Source organism: Hyla sarda, chromosome 3, assembly GCF_029499605.1.
Source record: "Hyla sarda isolate aHylSar1 chromosome 3, aHylSar1.hap1, whole genome shotgun sequence".
In the NCBI taxonomy this organism is placed as follows: domain Eukaryota; kingdom Metazoa; phylum Chordata; class Amphibia; order Anura; family Hylidae; genus Hyla; species Hyla sarda.
The window spans coordinates 261,209,382-261,233,039 of record NC_079191.1 but is presented as its reverse complement, the minus strand read 5'-3'; the positions used below and the strand labels follow the sequence as shown (position 1 = coordinate 261,233,039).

General features: G+C 44.6%; 1 protein-coding gene across 2 annotated transcripts in view; it reads right to left on the bottom strand.

Moving 5' to 3' along the window:
* The window catches only part of LAMA2 (laminin subunit alpha 2), a 943,701-nt gene that overhangs the window by 205,083 nt on the left and 714,960 nt on the right, over positions 1 to 23,658 (bottom strand). For both annotated transcript variants that reach the window (XM_056566521.1, XM_056566522.1), the window contains 2 exons: positions 18,726 to 18,868; positions 4,358 to 4,456 (listed from right to left, as the gene is read on the bottom strand). In XM_056566521.1, the coding sequence (XP_056422496.1) occupies positions 4,358 to 4,456; positions 18,726 to 18,868 (242 nt within the window). The remainder of the gene's footprint in view (positions 1 to 4,357; positions 4,457 to 18,725; positions 18,869 to 23,658) is intronic.

Sequence of the window (23,658 nt, the reverse complement as noted above, 5' to 3'; positions counted from 1 at the left end):
GAACTATCCTGGAATAATGAGGCTCTCTGCGCGACCTTTAAAAAAGGCCTATCCAGCAACATTAAGGATGTTCTGGCCGCACGAGAGACTCCTGCTAACCTGCATGAACTCATTCATCTAGCCACTCGCATTGACATGCGTTTCTCTGAGAGGCATCAAGAGCTCCGCCAGGAAAAGGACTTAGATCTCTGGACACCTCTCCCACAGTCTCCACTGCAATCTGCGCCTAGGCCTCCCGCCGAGGAGGCCATGCAAGTGGATCGGTCTCGCCTGACCCTGGAAGAGAGGAATCGCCGTAAGGAAGAGAATCTTTGTTTGTACTGTGCCAGTACTGAACATTTTCTGGTGGATTGCCCAATCCGTCCTCCACGTCTGGGAAACGCACGCTCGCACTCAGCTCTCGTGGGTGTGGCGTCTCTTGATGCCAAGTCGGCTTCTCCACGTCTCACGGTACCTGTTCGGATTTCCACTTCAGCCAGCTCTCCCCTCTCAGCCGTGGCCTGCCTGGACTCTGGAGCTTCTGGGAACTTTATTCGGGACTCCTTTGTGAATAAATTCCGGATTCCGGTGACCCGTCTTGTCAAGCCACTCCACATTTCCGCGGTCAACGGAGCCAGGGTGGACTGTACCATACGTTTCCGCACGGAGCCCCTTCTTATGAGCATCGGATCTCACCACGAGAGGATTGAACTTTTGGTCCTCCCCAATTGCACCTCGGAAATTCTCCTTGGACTTCCCTGGCTTCAACTTCATTCCCCAACCCTGGATTGGTCCACTGGGGAGATCAAGAGTTGGGGGTCCTCTTGTTCCAAGAACTGTCTAAAACCGGTTCCCAGTAACCCTTGCCGTAACTCTGTGGTTCCTCCTGTATCTGGTCCCCCTAAGGTCATTAAGGACTCTGCCTGCCACAGGAAATGCCCCTCCCCCCCTCCCAGTTCCATCAGGCAAGCTTCTGTGTCCCCTCATGGCCCTCGTCCTGGTGTCACACTGCCCCGTGCCAGGTCCCGCCCTCTGCCCTCTCTCCCCATTCCTACTCCTGCGGTTCTGCCTGCCGTTGAGGAATCCCCCCATCCTTTCCCGGTGTCCTCATCCCAGGGGAGGCAGTTTCCCGATAAAGAGAAGGGGAGACCTAAGGGGGGGGGTACTGTTACGCCTAGCGCTCCGGGTCCCCGCTCCTCCCCGGAGCGCTCACGGCGCCCTTCTTCCTGCAGCTCCCCGGTCAGCGCTGACCGGGAGCGCTGCTCTGCCATGGCCGTTGGGGATGCGATTCGCACAGCGGGACGCGCCCGCTTGCGAGTCGCATCCCAGGTCACTTACCCGTTCCCGTCTCCTGCGGTCATGTGCTGGCGCGCGCGGCTCCGCTCTCTAGGGCGCGCGCGCGCCAGCTCCCTGAGACTTAAAGGGCCAGTGCACCAATGATTGGTGCCTGGCCCAATTAGCTTAATTGGTTCCCACCTGTTCCCTGCTTATATCTAGTCTCCTCCCATGCACTCCCTTGCCGGATCTTGTTGCCTTAGTGCCAGTGAAAGCGTTCTTTGTGTGTTTATACCCTGTGTACCAGAACTATTGCTATCTCCCCTGACTACGAACCTTGCCGCCTGCCCCCGACCTTCTGCTACGTCCGACTTTGCTTCTGCCTACTCCCTTGTACCTCGCCTATCTTCAGCAGCCAGAGAGGTGCCGTTGCTAGTGGATACGACCTGGTCACTACCGCCGCAGCAAGACCATCCCGCTTTGCGGCGGGCTCTGGTGAAAACCAGTAGTGTCTTAGAACCGGTCCACTAGCACGGTCCTCGCCATCCCTCTCTGGCACAGAGGATCCACCTCCTGCCAGCCGGCATCGTGACAAGGGAACCATAGAAAAGCGGCCGCCGCATCTATACATTATACAAGAGGATCGCAAGGGACCCCGGCGATCTGTCAATTAGTACAGGTAACTACTACTCCCATCATGGAACAGTGTGTTCAATGCTGGGAGTAGTAGTGCTACCTAAAAAATGTAAAAAAAATAAGGGAAAAACACCCACACACTACATTTTTATTATTGTTGGCTACATTTTTTGTGCTTTACCCGCTCACATAAATTGATCCCTGTTTAAAAATGAATAAACGTTTCATAATAAAAAAGATACATTTCGTTAGATACAATTTTTTCCATCACTACTGTATCTTTTTTTTTTTTTTTTTTTATGGTACCCTACGAAATTTTAATAAAAAAGATATCTCCATAATTTTTTAGGATCGCTAAAGTCCAAAAAAGAATAAAAAGATTTACCCGAATGTACCCGAATACCAAATGTATCCCAAAAATCAAACCGAACACCCGAATACCGAATGTATCCGAAAAATCTAAACCAAAAATATTAACCGAAAAATGTTTCCAAAACGAAAAAACCAAACGAAACGAAAATTTTTCTTGTGCACAAGTCTAGCGTTCACCTTTCCTTTTCAAGACTTCTGCAACTTGTCTTGGCATGCTGGAGATCTGCTTCTGGGCCAAATCCTGACTGATGTGAACTTATTCTTGCCTAATCAGTGCTTGGAGTTTATCACAGTTTCTGTGTTTTTGTTAACTCCGCCTGCTTTGAGTATGGACCACATGTTCTCAACAAGATTGTTCCTGACCATTGACTTTCAATGTGACAGTGACAGTTGACGGTGGACGCTATTGCCAGGTACAGTGCCTGAGGTTCTTAGCCAAATTCCCACATGCCACTGCCCTGGCACTTGTGTAGCATTCCAATGCAGATGGCCAGTGATGTCGGAGGGCTAGGGCGGCCTCAGCTGCACATGTTGTGGAAGTTCATGGATGAATGGAGGCTCCCAAGTAAATAGCAGTGAGTCTCTTTTGTGCTCCGTTCAGACTAAACTAGATGCATTTCAGGGTACTAATAGTAGTGTTCACGACCCCTTCTTCAGTAGATAAGAAAGTGCAACTTTCTTATCTACTGAAGAAGGGGTTGTGACACTACTATTAGTGCCCTGAAACGCGTCTAGTAGGCTAAGAGCATCAGGCACAGTACCTGGCAATAGCGTCCACCGTCAACTGTATTCTACAGAGACTCTGTATCAGCCAGTTTGTAACAACAGCACAGCCAGAGTAAACAGCCGCATTACATCCATCAGGTCCATTGCATCCATCAGGTCCATACAGCGGCTGTCTGTATGCACATTGGGTGAGACGTAAGCTAACCTTTAATATAAGAACTGTATCTGAGTGGATGAATGCATCAGTTAATATTTCCTCAATGAGCATTTGAGTGACATAGAACAGACAGCTATAATCCTACAGAAAACCCTCTGAACCCTTACCAGGTGCCGGTCTATGCAACATTATACCATCTATTGTGCATGCTTTCTGCTAACCAATTTTCCCTGCCACTAGGGCCCAGTGGTAGGCTATTGTTATTTGTCATTAGTGCTTGCATTATTATTGATTTAATATTTTTAACCATTACATTTTAATAAACGATTATATAATATTGAAGCACAGTCTCCTAATATAAAATTATTATACATTATGCACCATTTCTAATGATGGAGTCCTTGAGGTTTGGTTGTCCTTTTGTATACATTTATTCTAATTCATACCGTAGCTGCACACATTTTTGTTTTACTGCTTATATAAAACACCCTATACCATCCAGAATACAACCCTGTCTGGCTGCAGCATCCTCTTTATCCACAGGCATGGACAAAGTCCAGTAAGTAAGGGCAGGACTAGCACTCCTCTGTGCTCATTCCTATCCTATCAGACTGCAGCAGGGAGGAGGGGCTTACAGATTAGCCTACAGTGATTGGATGAAGAGACCCAGCACACAAGGAGTAAGATGAGTCATGCAGAGTGATGACACCCCCTCCAAAGCACAAAATGACAAACCAAGTGAGAACAGATAGAAGGTATTTGTGAGAGAAATATAGGTACCAGACACATAAAAATTATATGTACATCACCGGCAATAGGTACTGAGTAATATACAACTTTAATTGTCCTGTGTATCATCACTCCTACCCTATACTTCTGGAATAACTGGCAGTTCCATGTCAGATTACCTAAATAATATGTGACTCAATATGTGAAGATGAATACAGAAACCAGATGTAAATTAGACAACCGAAGCTCTTTAGATGAGTGACAGAATAATATATATGTATCTAAACCCAACAGGTATATTATAGTATATCTGCAAGGAAGTGAGATCATGAAAGTAAGCTGTGTGCATAGGGTATGTTTTGAAAAAGAAAGAGATTTCAGACTTATTGAAGCATTAGAGACAAAATGAAGTCACAGAATATTTGCTGTCATCGCATGTAGCATGAACTCTCAATTGCTTAGTAGTATTTTCTGTATTCTTACCCTGTTCAGTAGCTCATCTATCTCAATGACAAGAGTATCTTGGTTGTTTTGTGCCAGCTGGAGCAGTCTTTCAGGAGCTCGTTGAGGTGACAGTAAATGCTGAAAAGTTATTAAGACACATTTCAGTACTGCAGGCACTTTCAACTGTGTGCACACAGAGCATCTTTATTTCACTGCAATTCATCAATTCCACACTGTTATGACAGCCCTACTACATGTTCATAATAAAAAGTTTATTCACTTGCAAGGAAATGCATGGAGTCGTTTCCACATACATTTAGACATCTCGCAATTATCATTAGTCATGTACCGTACACTGCAGCAGCTCAAACACATGGGGCTACGTCCCTAGCTTTTTCAAACTGAGCCGCTGTATTTCAGGCAAGAAAAATTAATGGCATTCTATTATCGTCATATAAAGAAAAATACAAAACAACATTACATCCACCCTGACTACTGAAATAAATATGCATAGCGAGTTTATAGTTCTTATATTGCATAACTAAAAATGTATCTTTAAACTATAGCATACTCACCTCACCAGCTCTAGTGCCAGCACTGGTCCACCTCAGTGCCAGTGTTTATTTACCCTGATGCTGCCCTTGACCTGCTTTCTAAGGATGCATTATTGCCAGGATGGGGAGAACGTGTCATCAGGGCAATTAAGCTCAGACATCCAGATCGACTTGAACCCAGGCAGGTTGCAGTGTGTTTTTAAACAATAAAAAAAAAAAAAAATCCCTCCAAAATTGTAAACAAATGAATGCCATAAAGAAAAAATCTGATAACATAGGCTAAAAGATGACTATGGAAGTCTGATAATATATTCTGTAACTTGAGGAGGACAAAGGGATATTAGAGCTAGAAAACTTGTAATTTTCATCTGTGTTCACCAATAAGCAGCCAGTGCTAGATATCATTCAGCGAGACAGTAGCAAGGATCCTCACCTAGTATTCCTCAACAAAAATAAATGCCAATAAACCCTCATCTACATGTATTAAGAGAATTGAGCTCAGTAATTGGTACAGCATTGTATCTTATCCTTCTAGATGCTCTTACAACAGGGTCAGTGCCACAGAATTGCAGGATGGGTAATGTTGTACATATATTTTTAAATGGTACAAAGCCATGCCCTGCCTCAACTGCTAATAAGCTGGGTGTCAGTGTGAAGTAACATGCCCGGGCACTAAGAAGGAGGCTGGGCCTGGGCCTTTTACCTAACAGAGGCAGGACATATATAGTATAGCGATTAGAGCTATAGTACACTCTTTAGATATGGGTAAATTTTTTCCCTTTCCTGTTATTTTGCATGGTACTAACAACAAGCCTTGGCTGCATTATGGAAATGTATTTATGATTTCATGTTTGGTGTACAATCCTATTCTGTGGTTTGTGGTTTTCGGTATCTTTGATACATACAGGGTGGGCCATTTATATGGATACACCTTAATAAAATGGGAATGGTTGGTGATATTAACTTCCTGTTTAAGGCACATTAGTATATGTGAGGGGGGAAACTTTTCAAGATGGGTGGTGACCATGGTGGCCATTTTGAAGTTGGCCATTTTGAATCCAACTTTAGTTTTTTCAATAGGAAGAGGGTCATGTGACACATCAAACTTATTGGGAATTTCACAAGAAAAACAATGATGTGCTTGGATTTAACTTAACTTTATTCATTCATGAGTTATTTACAAGTTTCTGGCCACTTATAAAATGTGTTCAATGTGCTGCCTATTGTGTTGGATTGTCAACACCACAGGAGAAATGCTAGCTTCCAGTATCCGTAGTTTAAGGTGCTGCAGAATGGGCAAAACAAAAATTGGAACAGGACCCTCAGTTTACGCAGAAGATTTTGTTCAGTAATGAGGCAAACTTTTATGTGAATGGTGAAGTTAACAAACAAAACCACCGCAATTGGTCTGACACTAACCCACATTGAATAGATCCCTCCAAGACTGTTGGAACACAAAAATTGATGGTATGGTGTGGTATATGGGGTACAAAGATAGTGGGGCCATTCTTCATCAATGGAAACCTCAAGGCCACTGGATATGCGAAATTGCTACATGATGATGTGTTTCCCTCTTTATGCACTGAAGCTGGGACGTTCCCTGAGTTTTTCCAGTAAGATGGTGCACCACCACATTATGGGTGTCAGGTCCGAGCATTCCTAGATGAAGAGTTTCCTGGAAAGTGGATTGGTCGTCGTGGGCCAGTTGAATAGCCCACAAGGTCTCCCGATCTGACCCCCTTAGACTTTTATCTTTGGGGTCATCTGAAGGCAATTGTCTATGCTGTGAAGATACGAGATGTGCAGCAACTAAGGATACTGGAAGCCTGTGCTAGCATTTCTCCTGCGGTGTTGCTATCAGTGTGTGAAGAGTGGGAGAAGAGGCTTGCATTGACAATCCAACACAATGGGCATCACATTGAACACATTTTATAAGTGGTCAGAGACTTGTAAATAACTCATGAAAGAATAAAGTTACGTTAAAACCAAGCACATCATTGTTTTTCTTGTGAAATTCCCAATAAGTTTGACGTGTCACATGACCCTCTTCCTATTGAAAAAACAAAAGTTGGATTCAAAATGGCCAACTTCAAAATGGCTGCCATGGTCACCACCCATCTTGAAAAGTTTCCCCTTCACATATACTAATGTGCCACAAACAGGAAGTTAATATCACCAACCATTTCCATTATATTAAGGTGTATACATATAAATTGTCCCGATGCCGGCTGGCAGGAGGTGGATCCTCTGTGCCAGAGAGGGATTGGCGTGGACCGTGCTAGTGGACCGGTTCTAAGTCACTACTGGTATTCACCAGAGCCCGCCGCAAAGCGGGATGGTCTTGCTGCGGCGGTAGTGACCAGGTCGTATCCACTAGCAACGGCTCAACCTCTCTGACTGCTGAAGATAGGCGCGGTACAAGGGAGTAGACAGAAGCAAGGTCGGACGTAGCAGAAGGTCGGGGCAGGCAGCAAGGATCGTAGTCAGGGGCAACGGCAGGAGGTCAGAAACACAGGCTAGGAACACACAAGGGAACGCTTTCACTAGGCACAAGGGCAACAAGATCCGGCGAGGGAGTGCAGGGGAAGTGAGGTATACATAGGGAGTGCACAGGTGAACACACTAATTAGAACCACTGCGCCAATCAGCGGCGCAGTGGCCCTTTAAATCGCAGAGACCCGGCGCGCGCGCGCCCTAGGGAGCGGGGCCGCACGCGCCGGGACAGGACCGACGGAGAGCGAGTCAGGTACGGGAGCCGGGGTGCGCATCGCGAGCGGGCGCCACCCGCATTGCGAATCGCATCCCGGCTGGAGGCGGTATCGCAGCGCACCCGGTCAGCGGATCTGACCGGGGCGCTGCAGTAACGAGAGTGTAGCGAGCGCTCCGGGGAGGAGCGGGGACCCGGAGCGCTCGGCGTAACATAAATGGCCCACCCTGTATAATGAATGAAGTTTTTTTTTTTTTTTTTTAAAGAGATAAACTGTAAAAGTATATAGCTGTGATTAGTGATAACCAGCATTGATTCAGGCTAGGCAGCCACTTTCCTGTGTTGAGACGGGGACTAAGGAGTGGAGATCATCTATCATAATTGGAACTGCTGGACATTGCTTCTATTTTTAATTGTATCCCTATAGACAGCCACATGATTGTATTAAAAAAAAAACTGTAACACGCTAGGCATATTTTGTTTAAGCACTGAAAATACTATTGTGAATATTATTTATAGAAAAAAAAGCTAACACTAAATAATAAACCTGTATGTAAACTGCAAGTAAATGCTAGTGTCAGTAAGCAAATGCTCAAAAAATAACTCTTCTGCTTAGCAATGCTTCAACAGGAAGAAGAAGCTGCCTTGCAACAGATGCGGTAAGGCTGCATTTAGACCAAATTTTTTGGTCTACGCCTAGCTGTCCATCGGCAAAATGTCATAAAGGGATGCTAATGTTGTGCATATGTATTCCAGACAGGCCCATAGACATAAAAAGTGCATCTGTCACTTTACTTAACCCTATAAAACTATCTGCAAAATATACCAGGAGTGTCTATATGCTAAATAAACATTTGCTATGAAATTTGGTGGCAGTAATTCTGTTAAGTGTCAGAGAGGTGTGGCACTGCGCATCTGGGCAGACATATGTTTGACGGACATATGTGCCACCACATGCAATGAATCTGTTAGACACACTGCGCATGCACTGCAATCCCCATTGAAGGCACATGCAATCCACACAGGGGTGCCATCAGCAGACAAGCCCTGTGTGTCAATGAAACAGCAGAGCAGCCTTGATGTTAGAGGAGAGAGGTGTAGTGGCACAGAAGAAAGCCACCAAATTACATACGGTAACAAAGGTCTTTTAAGTAAACCTAGTCTAAGGGATGCCATATGTTTTCAGTTACTCTACCAACCTTCCCATACACTGTACAAATGTATTCTCTGCAGAAAGTGGAGGGGCAAGCTGCAGTCAGGGATCTCTGGCGCGAGCTTATCTCTCCCTAAACAATAGGGTCAGGTATTAAAAATCAGAGACAAAAATTCAGAGACAACCTGATTCTTTACAAACATCATTGGTTTAGATGTCTCTACGACTTCAAAAGTTTCTGAAACTTAAAAAATTGTCGCCCAAACCCACCAGTGGTGGCGGGTTAGAACAACTTTAGTCTAAGGCATATAGACACATTGTTTGATCTCTCACTCTGGAGGTCCAGTAGTGTCACTCACAATTAAAAACAATGACTAGTAGTAGCATATAATAATATTTACTGTGGGAACTTCTGGCCTATAATTTCATTAGGAGAAGGTGGATTTTCCAGTTCTATACCGTAGGTACTGAATTGAGTAATTATGATTAATGCGGTGCTCAGGAGACACATAGAATACGGAAGACTTACAAAACTGTGTAAAAAACTGTGTTTGTTGCCCATAGCAACCAATCTTAGCACAGTTCTCATTTCTTATAATGCCCTTGACAAATGAACTCTGCACAGTGATTGGTTGCCCTGGGCACCAAAGACAGTTTTTTCTCTCAGTTTTCATAAATCTGCCCCATTGTCTTCCCGCTGGAGTTCTTCTTTAATCACTTCTATCAAGTGTAGATACATTTTTAATATATCAAAACTTTTTTTTTTAAACCAGATTTGCACATTTCATTACCTCCTCTATGATAAATAGAATTTGACAATCATTTATCCTCCTCATGTCATCTATGTTTTTAAAATCCATTTAGAGAGGAAGGAAACTGACCTAGTGTGATAAATTGTTGCACCCAGGGGACAAGTGCCTTAATGCCAGATTGGAATCTTGATTGCACACCCAGCGTCATGTCATTAATACCTACACTTGGCTCAGTAGCTTTAGCTAATATTTGTTTGTGGTTCAGTACAAGTTACTGCTGTCAGCAAGACATTCTGCCAAAAAGATGTAGTCACAATCATATGAGCTGGGAATTAGTGGGAGAGCTCCGAATCAATAGACTGCTATCAGCACCACGGATACAATGCAATTACTAAATACTGGGAATGTAGAAGGTTTCCTGAAAGTTGCAACTGATGATTTGTTTTTCATAAAAATTGAATAAATATATGCAAAAAGCATTCATACAATAGCTTTAATAAAAAAAAAATGTATCAGCATACTAATGCAATGAAGAATAACTTTTACTCAGTAAATCAGTATCAGCAATAAATTATGTAAGGTTATAATATAGGGTTTATTGCAATAAAGCTCATTCACACAGCTGTACTGTGGATCAGTGTTACACACATTTATAATACAGTGCACATAGATTATTATAGGTAGAGATGAGCAAATCGAAGCTGACAAATCCGAATTCCTTCCGAATTTCATGAAAAATTCAATGTGCAACGAATGCGCATATCGCCACGATTCTATCACGCAAATCACTTCACTAAACTCCATTTAGTGCGGACCAGGCACCAGGGCATCTAAAATGGCGGATCCACATGTAAGGACATGGGGCAAGCAATTCTGGGAAGGTGGGAAGGCAGGTAGGAGGGATGACCCTGAATCACATGCAGGATGCAGCCTATCAGCAGCCAGTCACCCCTGTGATGTATAATAATCGGTAGCCATATTGCGGCCAGCCACTTCATTCATTACACTGCAGAGCGATAGGACAGACAGCCCTGTGTGTTACACAGAAAAGCTTTTTCCATCAGCGTTTCACCTCCTAATCACATGAGCATTCTGGTGGACAGAGAGCAGTGCTTTTTTCCACTGAAAAAGATTTTTACTGCAGCCGTTAACCTCCCAGTCACTTTCTACAGCATTGTATATAAGAGAGGGGCAGAGAGCTGTGTGTTGCCTCATACATTTCAACAAGCTGCCTCAACTTCATAAACCTTAGCAGAGGAGGCAGGAATAATTTTTCAGCACAATTCTGTGTCTTTGTTCCACAACAAATCATCTGCTGGTTATACTAGTTTGTAGATGGTACAATACCCAGCAGTCCATTCCCAATAGTTTTTCACAGAGTGCGATTTTGAGTTTAGTACACAGCTTTTGTGTGCTCCAGCGCTGTTGTGTACTGCTGGTGTTGTGCAAGTATATGTGTTTTAAGCATAATGTAGCGCATTTTTCTGCCTTCATAAGTGCATACCACATACATCCACCTAGGTAGTATACTATTTTGTACCTGTTAATCTGTCAAGGGCCTAGATACTGTGAAAGGCCAGGCAGCACTCACTGGCTGGTGTTGTACTCAAATACTTTTTTAAGCATACTGTAGCGCATTTTTATGCAATCATAAGTGCATACCACATACGTACATCTAAGTACTGTACTATTTTGTACCTGTTAATCTGTAAAAAGTCTAGATACTGTAAAAGAACAACCAAAAGTACACACCTTCTGCTGTTCTAGACAAGTACAGTTTTAAGCATAGTGAAGCTGGGAAGAGAGCAATCTCGCCACATTGCAGTGGAGAAGCCTGGTTGCCCGCCTGCTGCCTTTGGACTATGGCCCTGGGAGATTGGGCCCTTTAAAAACAGTATTCAGCCATACCAGAGTGTATGTCACTCATTCTGGCCCTTTAAATACAGTGGGGTTATTCGGTACTTGCCCTGTGTGAGCGGTGATACCCCAGATAGCTATGCCATGGAGCCCATTCATATAATGAAAGACTATGGGAAAGACTTTAGCTCCATGGCAATTGAACTGTATGTGTGTGGTCTCTTTGATAATGTGCGCTCAGACCTAAGCTATCTGGGGATATGTTGCATGTATATGTTTTATGTAGTAATTGTGGCATTGTGTAGTTTTATATCTTTTTGCAACCATGTGCTCAATGGAGTCTGCCTCTATCCCTGGATATAATTGGATTATTTTCCCATTGTCTCCAGGACAGAGGGCTCTGTGGAACCAGTTTGAGCCAGATAGCCATGTGCCAGCCAGGGCCCAAAAGATACTTTACCAACTTTTGAACCCCTGGTCTGATTCATGCCATTTTTTTTATATGTTGTTCCCCTGAATGGATTGATTGTGAATATGTAATTTTTATGTGAATGTGATGTATAGTTTTAGAGTTATGAAAGTTGGGTAAAAAATTATTTTTAACTGTATGTGTAATTGAGTTTCCTCTCAGGATAAGGGGAGGGAATATGTGGGATGTAACTGATTTGTGATTGGTTGTTTTATACCTCCCTGTGGGCGGTCCTGTATTTGAAAAGACTGTAATAAAAACCAGGCTGGGTGTGCCAGCACCTCAGACCACTGCTTGACCCTCAACACAGAGCCGTGTCTTGTTCGTGGGGGGATTCACTGTATGCTGTTAGAGACTGATTGCCAGGAGTGTAAGCCACTTGGGAGCCTTTCCTGTTCGTCTGTTAGCAGCTATTCGTGTGGTTCCAGTTTGGAGTGCTCTTTTGTATCCAGTTTGGGAGTTTGGTGTTCTGCAGTAGCTGTGCCTGTGTTTCTGAAAAGGGGATTATAGCCTAAACGGTTTTTAACCCCTTGTGTGCAGAAACGGTCTGTTACAGAAGCGTATTGTACTCCCCTCATATACGCACTAAGTATGTCAGGCAGAGAAGTGCCAGGACATGCACAGATGGAAAGGAGATGTATTTTTGATATTCTATGTATATGTTTCTTCTGTAGTTATGATTGTGGACCTGAGGAAGGCACCAGCGAGCGCCGAGACGCGTTGTCCTGTTTTTACTTTCTTGATTTCTTTTTTCAATAAAAGTTAGTCCTGCATAAGTGCTGGCTCATACCGTTTCTTGACTTCAACCATCGCCATCTAACAGTAGCGCTCTCAAAAATTTTTACTCCTCCTACTTTGCAGGACATGCACAGAGGAGTGGCAGAGGCCTAAATTCATCAGGCAGAGGTCGCAGCAGATGAAGGGCGATTGGCAGCAGGAGTTGCAGCGAGAGGCCTGATCTCCCGGTATCAGCTAGTGGTCAGGTCTTGACCAGCAACCCATCTGCCGTCAACGATTGGTTAACACGGTCATCCACTTCATCACAAGTGACATCTGATACCCCAGTCAGTGTGTTCCTCAGACACAACCCTCAGTTGGCATTGCTCGGGAGCAGTCTGTGTCCTCCCATTGCCTCTGTCCTATGCTGTTCCCTCCCCTAAAGAAGTATATTATGCTGTGGGTTCAGCTCCACTATTCATTGCACTTTGCATGCACTTCAGCCACTCGTACACCACAAAGCACACCCTCCTTGAGCTGCAGCGTCAGAACGGTATCCCCCAACATAGTCTGATTTGTAACATTGCCACACGTTGGAATTCCACCCTCCATGTGTTGGACCGACTGTACGAACAGAGAAAAGCCATCACCGATTTCTTGATGATCCAATCGGTTAGAGGTACTCCCCTGTGTAACTTCAATGTGAACCAGTGGCGGCTCATACGTGACACCTGCCATTTGCGCAGGCCCTTTGAGGAAGCCACATTATTGGTAAGTCACCAGGATAACGGGATGAATGACATCATTCCACTGCTTCATTTCTTACAACACGTGTTGGAAACGATGGCTGGTAAGGGCACTGGAGATATGGTGCCTACATCTCACGGCCACAAGAGCCCTGTAGGGGCTGAACTGGAGGAGGGGAAGGGGCAGAGTGGAGCACAGTTTAGGTTTCACCAAATGGGATTTTTTTCTAGTAATCTGACGGGAGAGAAGGAGCAGGAGCAGCTAGAGGAGCTAGAGGGTTATGAGGAAGGTGAGACAGAGGACCCAGACACACCTTGGAAGTATGCAGTGGAGAGGAAGGCAGGGAGTCCCTCCGAGTAACTTGCACAAATGGCATGATGCATGCTTACTTGCTTGCGTAGTGACAGCCGAATTGTCACCATTCGGCAGCGGGAAGACTTCTGGATCTCCACCTTATTGGACCCTCCCTACCGCCACAAAATAGGGGCCTTTTTTTACACCCTCAGAGGGAGAACAAAGTGACCTACTACAGAGGCATCCTTTGTAGTCAGTTGGTCGATGCCTATCGGCACCATTGTCCATCCTCTCGCAGGTCTGAATCGAGGGGCCCCCTGCGCTCACCTTCCACTGCCATGGCTGCTGTGGAGGGGTGGAGTGGCAGGAGCAGTACCAGCTCCATCAGTCTACAGTCTACAGCTTGAGTTTACAGTTGCTGATGAGTATCTTTCTTCAACTGCATAGTGGAGCAACTCATCAGTAGCAGGTGCACCTGGAGCAGGACCTGAACCAGCAGGTGTCGGCATGCCTTGACATGCCCATGCCAACACATCTTGAAGATCCGCTGGACTTCTGGGCAGCCAAACTTGATTTGTGGCCGCAACTAGCAGTATGCCCTGGAAAAGCTATCCTGCACAGCCAGTAGTGTGCTATCAGAGCGGGTGTTTAGTGGGGCAGGGGCCATAGTCACCCAGAGTAGAACTTGTCGTTCCATAAAAAATGTGGAGAGACTGACCTTTGTGAAGATGAATCAGGCATGGATCAGCCAGGATTTCCAACCACCAATGCCTGATGCATCAGAGTAGATTGACCATGGTGCCACACTAACACTTCACAAATATGGATAGCGCCAAACAGATTTAAGGCACTGCTCCCCAGTTACAAACATTCCTCCACATCAGACCTTTTTTAACCCACCTTCATCACCAGGTACTGGTATTGCCACCTACCACACCACTCTATCACCAGGTCACTTTCAGGACTCCTGATGCTGCTGCTTCCACCTCCAGGCTGTGCTATTCAGCCACTATATGGTCTCTTCATGCTTCACCACCTCCCGGCTGTGCCATTTAGCCACTATATAGTCTCCACATGCTTCACCACCTCCAGGCTGTGCCATTCAGACACTATATAGTCTCCTCATGCTTCAGCCACCTCCAGGCTGTGCCATTCAGACACTGTATGTTCTCCTCATGCTGCCATCTACTCCTGGCTATGCCATTCAGACACTATATGGTCTTCTAATGCTTCAGCCACCTCCAGGCTGGGCCATTCAGACACTATATGGTCTCCTCATGCTTCAGCCACCTCGGGGCAGTGCCATTCAGATACTATATGGTCTCCTAATGCTCCAGCCACCTCCGGGCTGTGCCATTCAGCCACTATATGGTCTCCTCATGCTTTAGCCACCTCCAGGCTGTGCCATAAAGACACTATATGGTCTTCTGATGCTTAAGCCACCTACAGGCTATGTTATTCAGTCACTAAATGTTCTACTCTTGCTGCCGCCAACTCCAGGCTGTGCCATTCAGCCACTATATGGTCTCCTCATGCTTCAGCCAACTCCAAGCTGTGCCATTCAGCCACTATATGGTCTCCTCATGCTTCAGCCACAAACTCCAGGCTGTGCCATTTAGCTCCTTATTCTCTCCTTGTGGTGCCACAAACTTCAGGCTGTCATTCAGCCACTATATGGTCTCCTCATACTGATGCCACCTCCAGGCACGTGACCTCCAGGCACGTGATGTGACACGTGACTCCTTGTTAGATTTGGTCCTTTGTAATCACACGTTGGGGCCCGGGACATTAAAATTCGCGAGTGTAATCTAAAATTTCAATTTCAAAATCTTCAATTTCAATTTTTAAATTCATCTTTTAATCTTAGGGATTGTGAAGCCCTATTGTCTACTCATGTTGCTGCCTGCTCCAGGCTATGTCATTGTGCTTCCATTTGGTCTCCTTATGCTGTTGGCACCTTAAATTAAGATGTTGAAATTTTAATATACCGTATTTATCGGCGTATAACACGCATTTTTTAGGCTAAAATGTTTTGCCTAAAGTCTATCTGCGTGTTATTCGCGGGCACTTTAAATCAATGAACTGCAGCGGCTTTTGCAGGTGCAGAGACCTGCCGGCTTCTCTGTCCCTGCCTGCCCTGGGGTCTAGAGCCCTGTTGCCGCCGCTTCTCTCCCCCTATCTCTCCGATAGCCAGGGGGAGCGAAAGGGCAGCAGCACCCATTGCCGGCGCCGCTGCCCCGTTTCCTCCCCATCCCCGGTTGTATAATTACCTGTTGCTGGGGTCGGGTCCGCGCTGCTTCTGGCCTCCGGTGTGGCGTCCCCTGCGTCGTTGCTATGCTTTGCGCGCCGCATTGACGAGTGACGTCACTCATCATTGCGTCTCGCAGCGCATAGCAACGACGCAGGGGATGCCACACCGGAGGCCAGAAGCAGCGCAGACCCGACCCCGGCAACAGGTAATTATGCAACCGGGGATGGGGGAGGCAACGGGGCAGCGGTGCCGGCAATGGTTGCTGCTGCCCCTTTTCTGCCTCTGGCTATAAGTTCCGGCAATGGGGCAGCGGCACCGATAGCCAGGGGGAGAGAAGGGGCAGCGGCGCCGAGAACAAGGGGGAGAGAAGCAGTGGCAGCAGGGCTCTAGACCCCAGGAAAGGCAGGGGGAGAGAAGCGAGCAGCGACGGCCTCTCTCCCCCTGCCTTTCCTGGGGGCTTCTGCGGGGTCAGAAACAGTGTATCAGGGGTGTACACATGCACACACACGCACCCTCATTTTACCAAGGATATTTGTGTAAAAAACTTTTTTTACCCAAAGATCCTTGGTAAAATGAGGGTGCGTGTTATAGGCCGGTGCGTGGTATACCCCGATAAATACGGAATCTAAAATCTTCGATTTGAAATTTCAAAAATATCTTTAATCTTCTCTATTGTAAGGCTTTATGGTCTTGTCAGGCTGTTTCCACCTCCAGACTGGGTTGTTCTGCCACTATATGGTCTCCTTGTGCTGCCGCCAATTCCAGGCTGTGTCATTCTGCCAGGTTATGGTCTCCTCATGCTGCTGCCACCTCTAGGCTCTTACTACAGAAGTCGGTAGTAGCGAGGACCCGGCGCATACACAATTATACTGTGCAAAGCGCTCTCAGGGAACACACACCTCTCGCGTGATTAGGACATGAGAGCTTCTTAAAATCTTCAGCGCATGCGCTCTGCATATAGATCGCAGCGCTTAGGTGCGTGTGACTGCATGTCACTAGGACTTGGAGTTGAACAGAATTTATATGCGAATAAGGGGAGCCGGCTTAGGCACCTTCCTCCAGGACCCAAAGTATGACTGCCGGCAGGGAACATGCCTGCAGAACACAACTAAGGGGGTGAATTACGGGACTTTACAGGATGAAAACTCGGCGGCAACCCAACAAAAAAATGTAGTTGACCCTTATTTGGACTCCTGTTCACCAACACTATAACCCAGTGTATTGGATTTAGTGTGGGTGAACTTGCTGACAGCTTTCCTTTAACTGTGTGTGTGTGTGTGTGTGTGTGTGTGTTTGGGACTTATCCCCAGTATCCACTAAGTTTTGGCATCATGTATGAGTTCTTTGGACTGTGTTAGTTGTAATTTATGATCAATTTGCTACTTGAGCAGAAGATACATTCACTGAATTTAACTGTTTTACCTGTTTTAATGCTGGATTTAACAGTTTTACCTAAAAAGCAACCAAATTAATATAAAACCTTTCGTTAATTCCTGGGGGTCTCAGCACTGGGACCTCAACTGATGAAAACTTTTCTAAAGCCATAATAGATAACTTATGTAGTCTAATGTTGTTTGACAAACATGTTTATACCCAGGGCTGGCTCAAGGATTTTTGCCACCCTAACAAAAGCTAATTTTGGCACCCTTTGACTCGCCCCAGCTTACTACTCGGGTGACACACTGTAAAAACCTCCTCTTCATGTAATCACCTTAAGGCAGAACCGGCCCTGCTTATACCCTTATAGATTTGATAAAATGCTGACCTCTATGTATTTTAGCATACAATCCCATATCCCACTTCAGTAATTTTATTCTGGAAAACCAACTTCTTTTTTACAAAGCCTCAAATCAATGCATTGCAGTTGCAAATTTTAGCTGGACATCTATGAATACATCTTTTATTGTTGCATTGTTCTTATTATGGTATTGAATACACTTTTCCCATAGGTGTTTATTAAAAACTTTGCTCAGCATGTTTTCTGCAGCATGCATAGTGCTATGTCCTGTCTTAGTGAAATCCATCCGTAAGGAGGCCTGCTGTCTTATTCTTGAGTCCCTCTCTCTTTCTCAGAAAACATCATCTAAGATTTAGAAGTTATGGCTAGAAAACAATGTATTTCACTCTGACCGGTCTGTACTGTTCAGCTAAGCAACATTTTAATAAAGACCAGAATAATTTATTCTACCATAGATATAACCATTCTACCATAAAAAAAGATATATCTGAAAAGTAATTAACATACATTATTACCCATTAAAACCCAAGTAATAAAGGTTATACAGCCCTGTGCATGATCCCTAGCACCTTAACTATTTTGTTTATATGAATATTTTTTCTAATTTGTTTGCAAGAAGTTTAAGATTCTTTGTTAACATTTTTTTTTTTATGAGTTTGTATCTAAATAATTTATCAAGCAATATAACGTGAAGCTTGGTTAATTCTTTACAAGCATAAATAATTAGACAATTACATAAATAATTACAAATACCATCATTCACATTGCCTTTGTAGTAGCTTTCCTACTGGGTTAAATTGCTTGTTTATCATATCTACGTGTCTTCAGAATCAACCAAGCCAAATTTACATCCTCTGTCCCCTGTTACTGTTCTCTCATTTAACTTGGGAATCGACTAACTAATCCTAGGCACTGGAAGAAAGCTGATAAATTTGCAGTCTGTTTTTATCCATAAAGTAATACAAAAATCCACCAAAGTACAATTAATTTATCAACAAAGGGATATAAAAAAAATAAAAAATAAAAAATATCAGCTCCTTTTTGTGCATCTTGGCAAAGTAATGTAAATCCAGGTTACAAACAGCAGCCAAACTAATGACAAAAATCACAGTGGCTTTTCATCAGCCTCATTGATTTGCATGTTTACGCAAGAGACTAGCACATTTACCTTCAATTCCTGAGTCTCATTTTCAATGCTAAACAGCATTCTGTATGGAGGAGGCAGTGGGCCAGAAAGATTGACGCTCATGACCATCTGGTTTAGCTGATCCAAGTCATCAAGAAGGAGGCCTGTACATTCATCATCGCAAACTGTGAAGAGGGCAACATAGAATATTTATCCCTAATAAACACCAGAGGCAGATGTTCAATATTTCTGTATGTCGGCATTTAGAAGTACAAAAACAGGCTGTGAATGTTTATGATGCTAATCTAATAATTAGCTCTAAGTGAGGACGGACAAGCAGGTTTTCCATGGAAAAATCATTGAGAAAAAAAGAGCAATAAAGTTTAAACGACAAAAAATAAAAAATTGTATGTTTTTCTGATAAAAATGCACACTTTTAATGGGTGCTCTCAAGGAGAGCTTCCACCTGGAAAAGGACCAATAAATATTCTAATTTTGTATGTCACATATTTACATAAATGATAAATTGGGCTCATGCACACTGTATAAATATGCTGTGCCTAAATAAACAGTAGCTATTTGTCAAAGTATTATGTTTGGTGGAGAGCTGGTCAAAATGTTATCACTACTATGATTGATTTAATCTATGAATGCCACTGATTTTCAATACCGTAATTACTTGACTTTTATTCACTCATTTTAATGTATACTTCAATCTTCTTAGCATCTAACTATTTGCAATAATAATAATTAATGGATATAGCCCACACAGATTCCGCAGTGCTGTACTCTCATATTGGCCCCGGTCCCCACAGTCTAAATTCACCTAGCTGTATGTTTATGGGGCATGGGAGGAAACCCACACAAACACGGGGAGAACATACAAACTCTTTGCAGCTGTAGTCCTTGCTGGCAATAATGCTTACCCCTTACCCACCACCATGCTACCTGCTTTTTTTTTTTTTTTTATGGTTCATTTGGAGTAGAACATTTTCTGTAGGTAAAATTGTTTATATATTACCAAACCAGAGAACTTAGAAACCATGTTGGACTGAGAAAGGCATAAGCATCACAACTGCTGGTTTGCTATACCTGCTAAAAGGCTAAAGTTTGGGGGGGGGGGGTGACTGGCTAACAAGCACACAATGGAATAAGCACACTGGGGGACTTTTATAAATCTCAGAAGAAGGATAAAAAGCAAAACATTTCCCTTTTTCTTTATCTTGGGGTCCATTTTTGGATAGAGAAGATGTTTCATGCCTCTTGACCCTTTAATGACGCAAACTGTTTTTATGTTAAAAACGTACCTGTCATTACAAAAACTTTTTATATAATGTAAAAAATATTAACCTATGTATATTTGTGATACATATTGATTAAAAATGTATATATTTTTGCCCCTGCAGCTATTGCCTGTGTATCTCTGTGAAGAGACCAAATGCAGGAAGTGTGGGTGGACAAGCAGGGCTCTGTGCAGTGAAGAAAAGCAGGGCTATGTGCAGTGAGGACAAGCAGGGCTCTGTGCAGTGAGGACAAGCAGGGCTCTGTGCAGTGAGGACAAGCAGGGCTCTGTGCAGTGAGGACAAGCAGGGCTCTGTACACTGAGGACAAGCAGGGCTCTGTGCACTGAGGACAAGCAGGGCTCTGTGCAATGAGGACAAGCAGAGATCTGTACACTGAGGACAAGCAGGGCTCTGTACACTGAGGACAAGCAGGGCTCTGTGCAGTGAGGACAAGCAGGTCTCTGTGCAGTGAGGACAAGAAGGGCTCTGTGCAGTGAGGACAAGAAGGGCTCTGTGCAGTGAGGACAAGCAGGGCTCTGTACACTGAGTACAGGCAGGGCTCTGTACACTGAGGACAAGTAGGGCTCTGTGCACTGAGGACAAGCAGGGCTCTGTGCACTGAGGACAAGCAGGGCTCTATACACTGAGGACAAGCAGGGCTCTGTGCACTGAGGAGAAACAGGACTCTGTACACTGAGGAAAAGATGGTCTCTATGCACTGAGGACAAGCAGGGTTCTGTGCACTGAGGACAAACAGGGCTCTGTACACTGAGGGCAAGCAGGGCTCTGTACACTGAGGACAAGCAGGGCTCTGTACACTGAGGACAAGCAGGGCTCTGTACACTGAGGACAAGCAGGGCTCTGTACACTGAGGACAAGAAGGGCTCTGTGCACTGATGACAAGCAGGGCTCTGTACACTGAGGACAAGCAGGGCTCTGTACACTGAGGACAAGCAGGGCTCTGTACACTGAGGACAAGCAGGGCTCTGTACACTGAGGACAATAAGGGCTCTGTGCACTGATGACAAGCAGGGCTCTGTACACTGAGGACAAGCAGGGCTCTGTGCAGTGAGGACAAGAAGGGCTCTGTGCAGTGAGGACAAGAAGGGCTCTGTGCAGTGAGGACAAGCAGGGCTCTGTACACTGAGGACAAGCAGGGCTCTATACACTGAGGACAAGCAGGGCTCTGTGCAGTTAGGACAAGCAGGGCTATGTGCAGTGAGGACAAGCAGGGCTCTGTGCAGTGAGGACAAGCAGGGCTCTGTACACTGAGTACAAGCAGGGCTCTGTACACTGAGGACGAGTAGGGCTCTGTGCACTGAGGACAAGCAGGGCTCTGTGCACTGAGGACAAGCAGGGCTCTGTACACTGAGGACAAGCAGGGCTCTGTGCACTGAGGACAAACAGGACTCTGTACACTGAGGAAAAGATGGTCTCTATGCACTGAGGACAAGCCGGGTTCTGTGCACTGAGGACAACCAGGGCTCTGTGCACTGAGGACAAACAGGGCTCTGTACACTGAGGACAAGCAGGGCTCTTTACACTGAGGACAAGCAGGGCTCTGTACACTGAGGACAAGCAGGGCTCTGTACACTGAGGACAATAAGGGCTCTGTGCACTGATGACAAGCAGGGCTCTGTACACTGAGGACAAGCAGGGCTCTGTACACTGAGGACAAGCAGGGCTCTGTACACTGAGGACAAGCAGCGCTCTGTACACTAAGGACAAGCAGGGCTCTGTACACTGAGGACAATAAGGGCTCTGTGCACTGATGACAAGCAGGGCTCTTTACACTGAGGACAAGCAGGGCTCTGTACACTGAGGACAAGCAGGGCTCTGTACACTGAGGACAAGCAGGGCTCTGTGCACTGAGGACAAGCAGGGCTCTGTACACTGAGGAGAAGCAGGGCTCTGTACACTGAGGACAAGCAGGGCTTTGTGCATTGAGGACAAGCAGGGCTCTGTACACTGAGGACAATCGGGGCTCTGTACACTGAGGACAAGCAGGGCTCTGTACACTGAGGACAAGCGGGGCTCTGTACACTGAGGAGAAGCAGGGCTCTGTGCACTGAGGACAAGCAGGGATTTGTGCATTGAGGACAAGCAGGGCTCTGTACACTGAGGACAATCGGGGCTCTGTACACTGAGGACAAGCAGGGCTCTGTACACTGAGGACAAGCGGGGCTCTGTACACTGAGGAGAAGCAGGGCTCTGTACACTGAGGACAAGCAGGGCTTTGTGCATTGAGGACAAGCGGGGCTCTGTACACTGAGGACAAGCAAGGCTCTGTGCACTGAGGACAAGCAGGGCTCTGTGCACTGAGGACAAACAAGACTCTGTACATTGAGGACAAGCAGGGCTCTGTGCAGTAAGGTTCTGTGACACACTCCCAGCTCGCACAGCAGGATGGTGAGCCAGGGGGCTGCACAAGCAATAGCTGCTGGGATAGCATTTGTTCTCCTAAAAAATATACACATTTTTTAACCAATTGAGAAAGGCTTCTGTCCTGAAACGCAGCGTTGGGGTGGTGTCCTCCCAGTCCCTTGTGGAGCAGTGCATAAGTATGTGTCTGTTATACTTTTTTCCTATATAGCTTTTGCAGTCCTTGTGTGACACTATTGTACTCCATCTGCAGGAATATTATAATGTATTTTGCTACCATAGCTATGCATGCCTTGCCTCATTAGCTCCTTTCTGGGTCCTGGGGGGTCACCCTTGCTGTTTTTTGTCCCCCATCTGTGGTGTGAGTCCTCATTTTTATGATTCAGTATATTTCCTTAATAAAGTATATTTTTATTATTATTATTTGAACGGCTCCATTTTTCTTGTGTTTTTTTCATTTGACTATGGGAGTTTAGTAGCAATTTTTCATTATTAGGTGTTTATTTCCTTTTAGAGGATTTTTTTCTTCCCCATTTTTGGGTTATATTTTTTGATGTCTTTATATTTCAGATTTTTTAACCAATGTTAATTACAAATGTGCATATAATAGTATTACCTCATAATATAAACAGTTTTTGCTGACGGCATGTATACTTTACTTGGTAATAAGGGATTCTAAGATTTTTTTGTGTGACATATTGTACGTTATATTAGTGGTAAATCAATGGGGCATTTTACTAGATTTGAAATTATTTACATGATGTTTATGGAGTTCACTATGTAGTAAAAATTATATTATCTTTATTTTGTGGGTCGGTAAGATTATGGTGATACCCAATTAATATAGTTTTTTTTAGTTGCCAGCAGCCATAACTTTTTTATTTTTTGTCTGACTGCGATGTGTGAGGGTTTATTTTTTGCAGGGTGAACTCTACTTTTTATTGGTACCATGTTTGTGGTACATGATACCTTTCGATCATTATTATTTTGCACTTTTTTTTAAATAAAAAACATAGCATTTTATAGTACAAGCCATTACAAATGTGGCAATACCTATAATGTAGAGTTTTTATTTTTTAGATTTTGTATGATAATATAGGGGCCTATTAGGAAAAGGGAATTTATTATTAATTTCTTACACTTATTTATTGAAAGGCATTTTATTTTGATATGTTGCACTTTGTATCTGTTATACCATACTGCTAAACATCTGTACTGCAGAACAGTATAACTGTCAGTATTATACTGACAGTTTGCCTATGAGACCCAGCCTATAGCTGGACCTCACAGGCTTCCATTCTATGCAGACA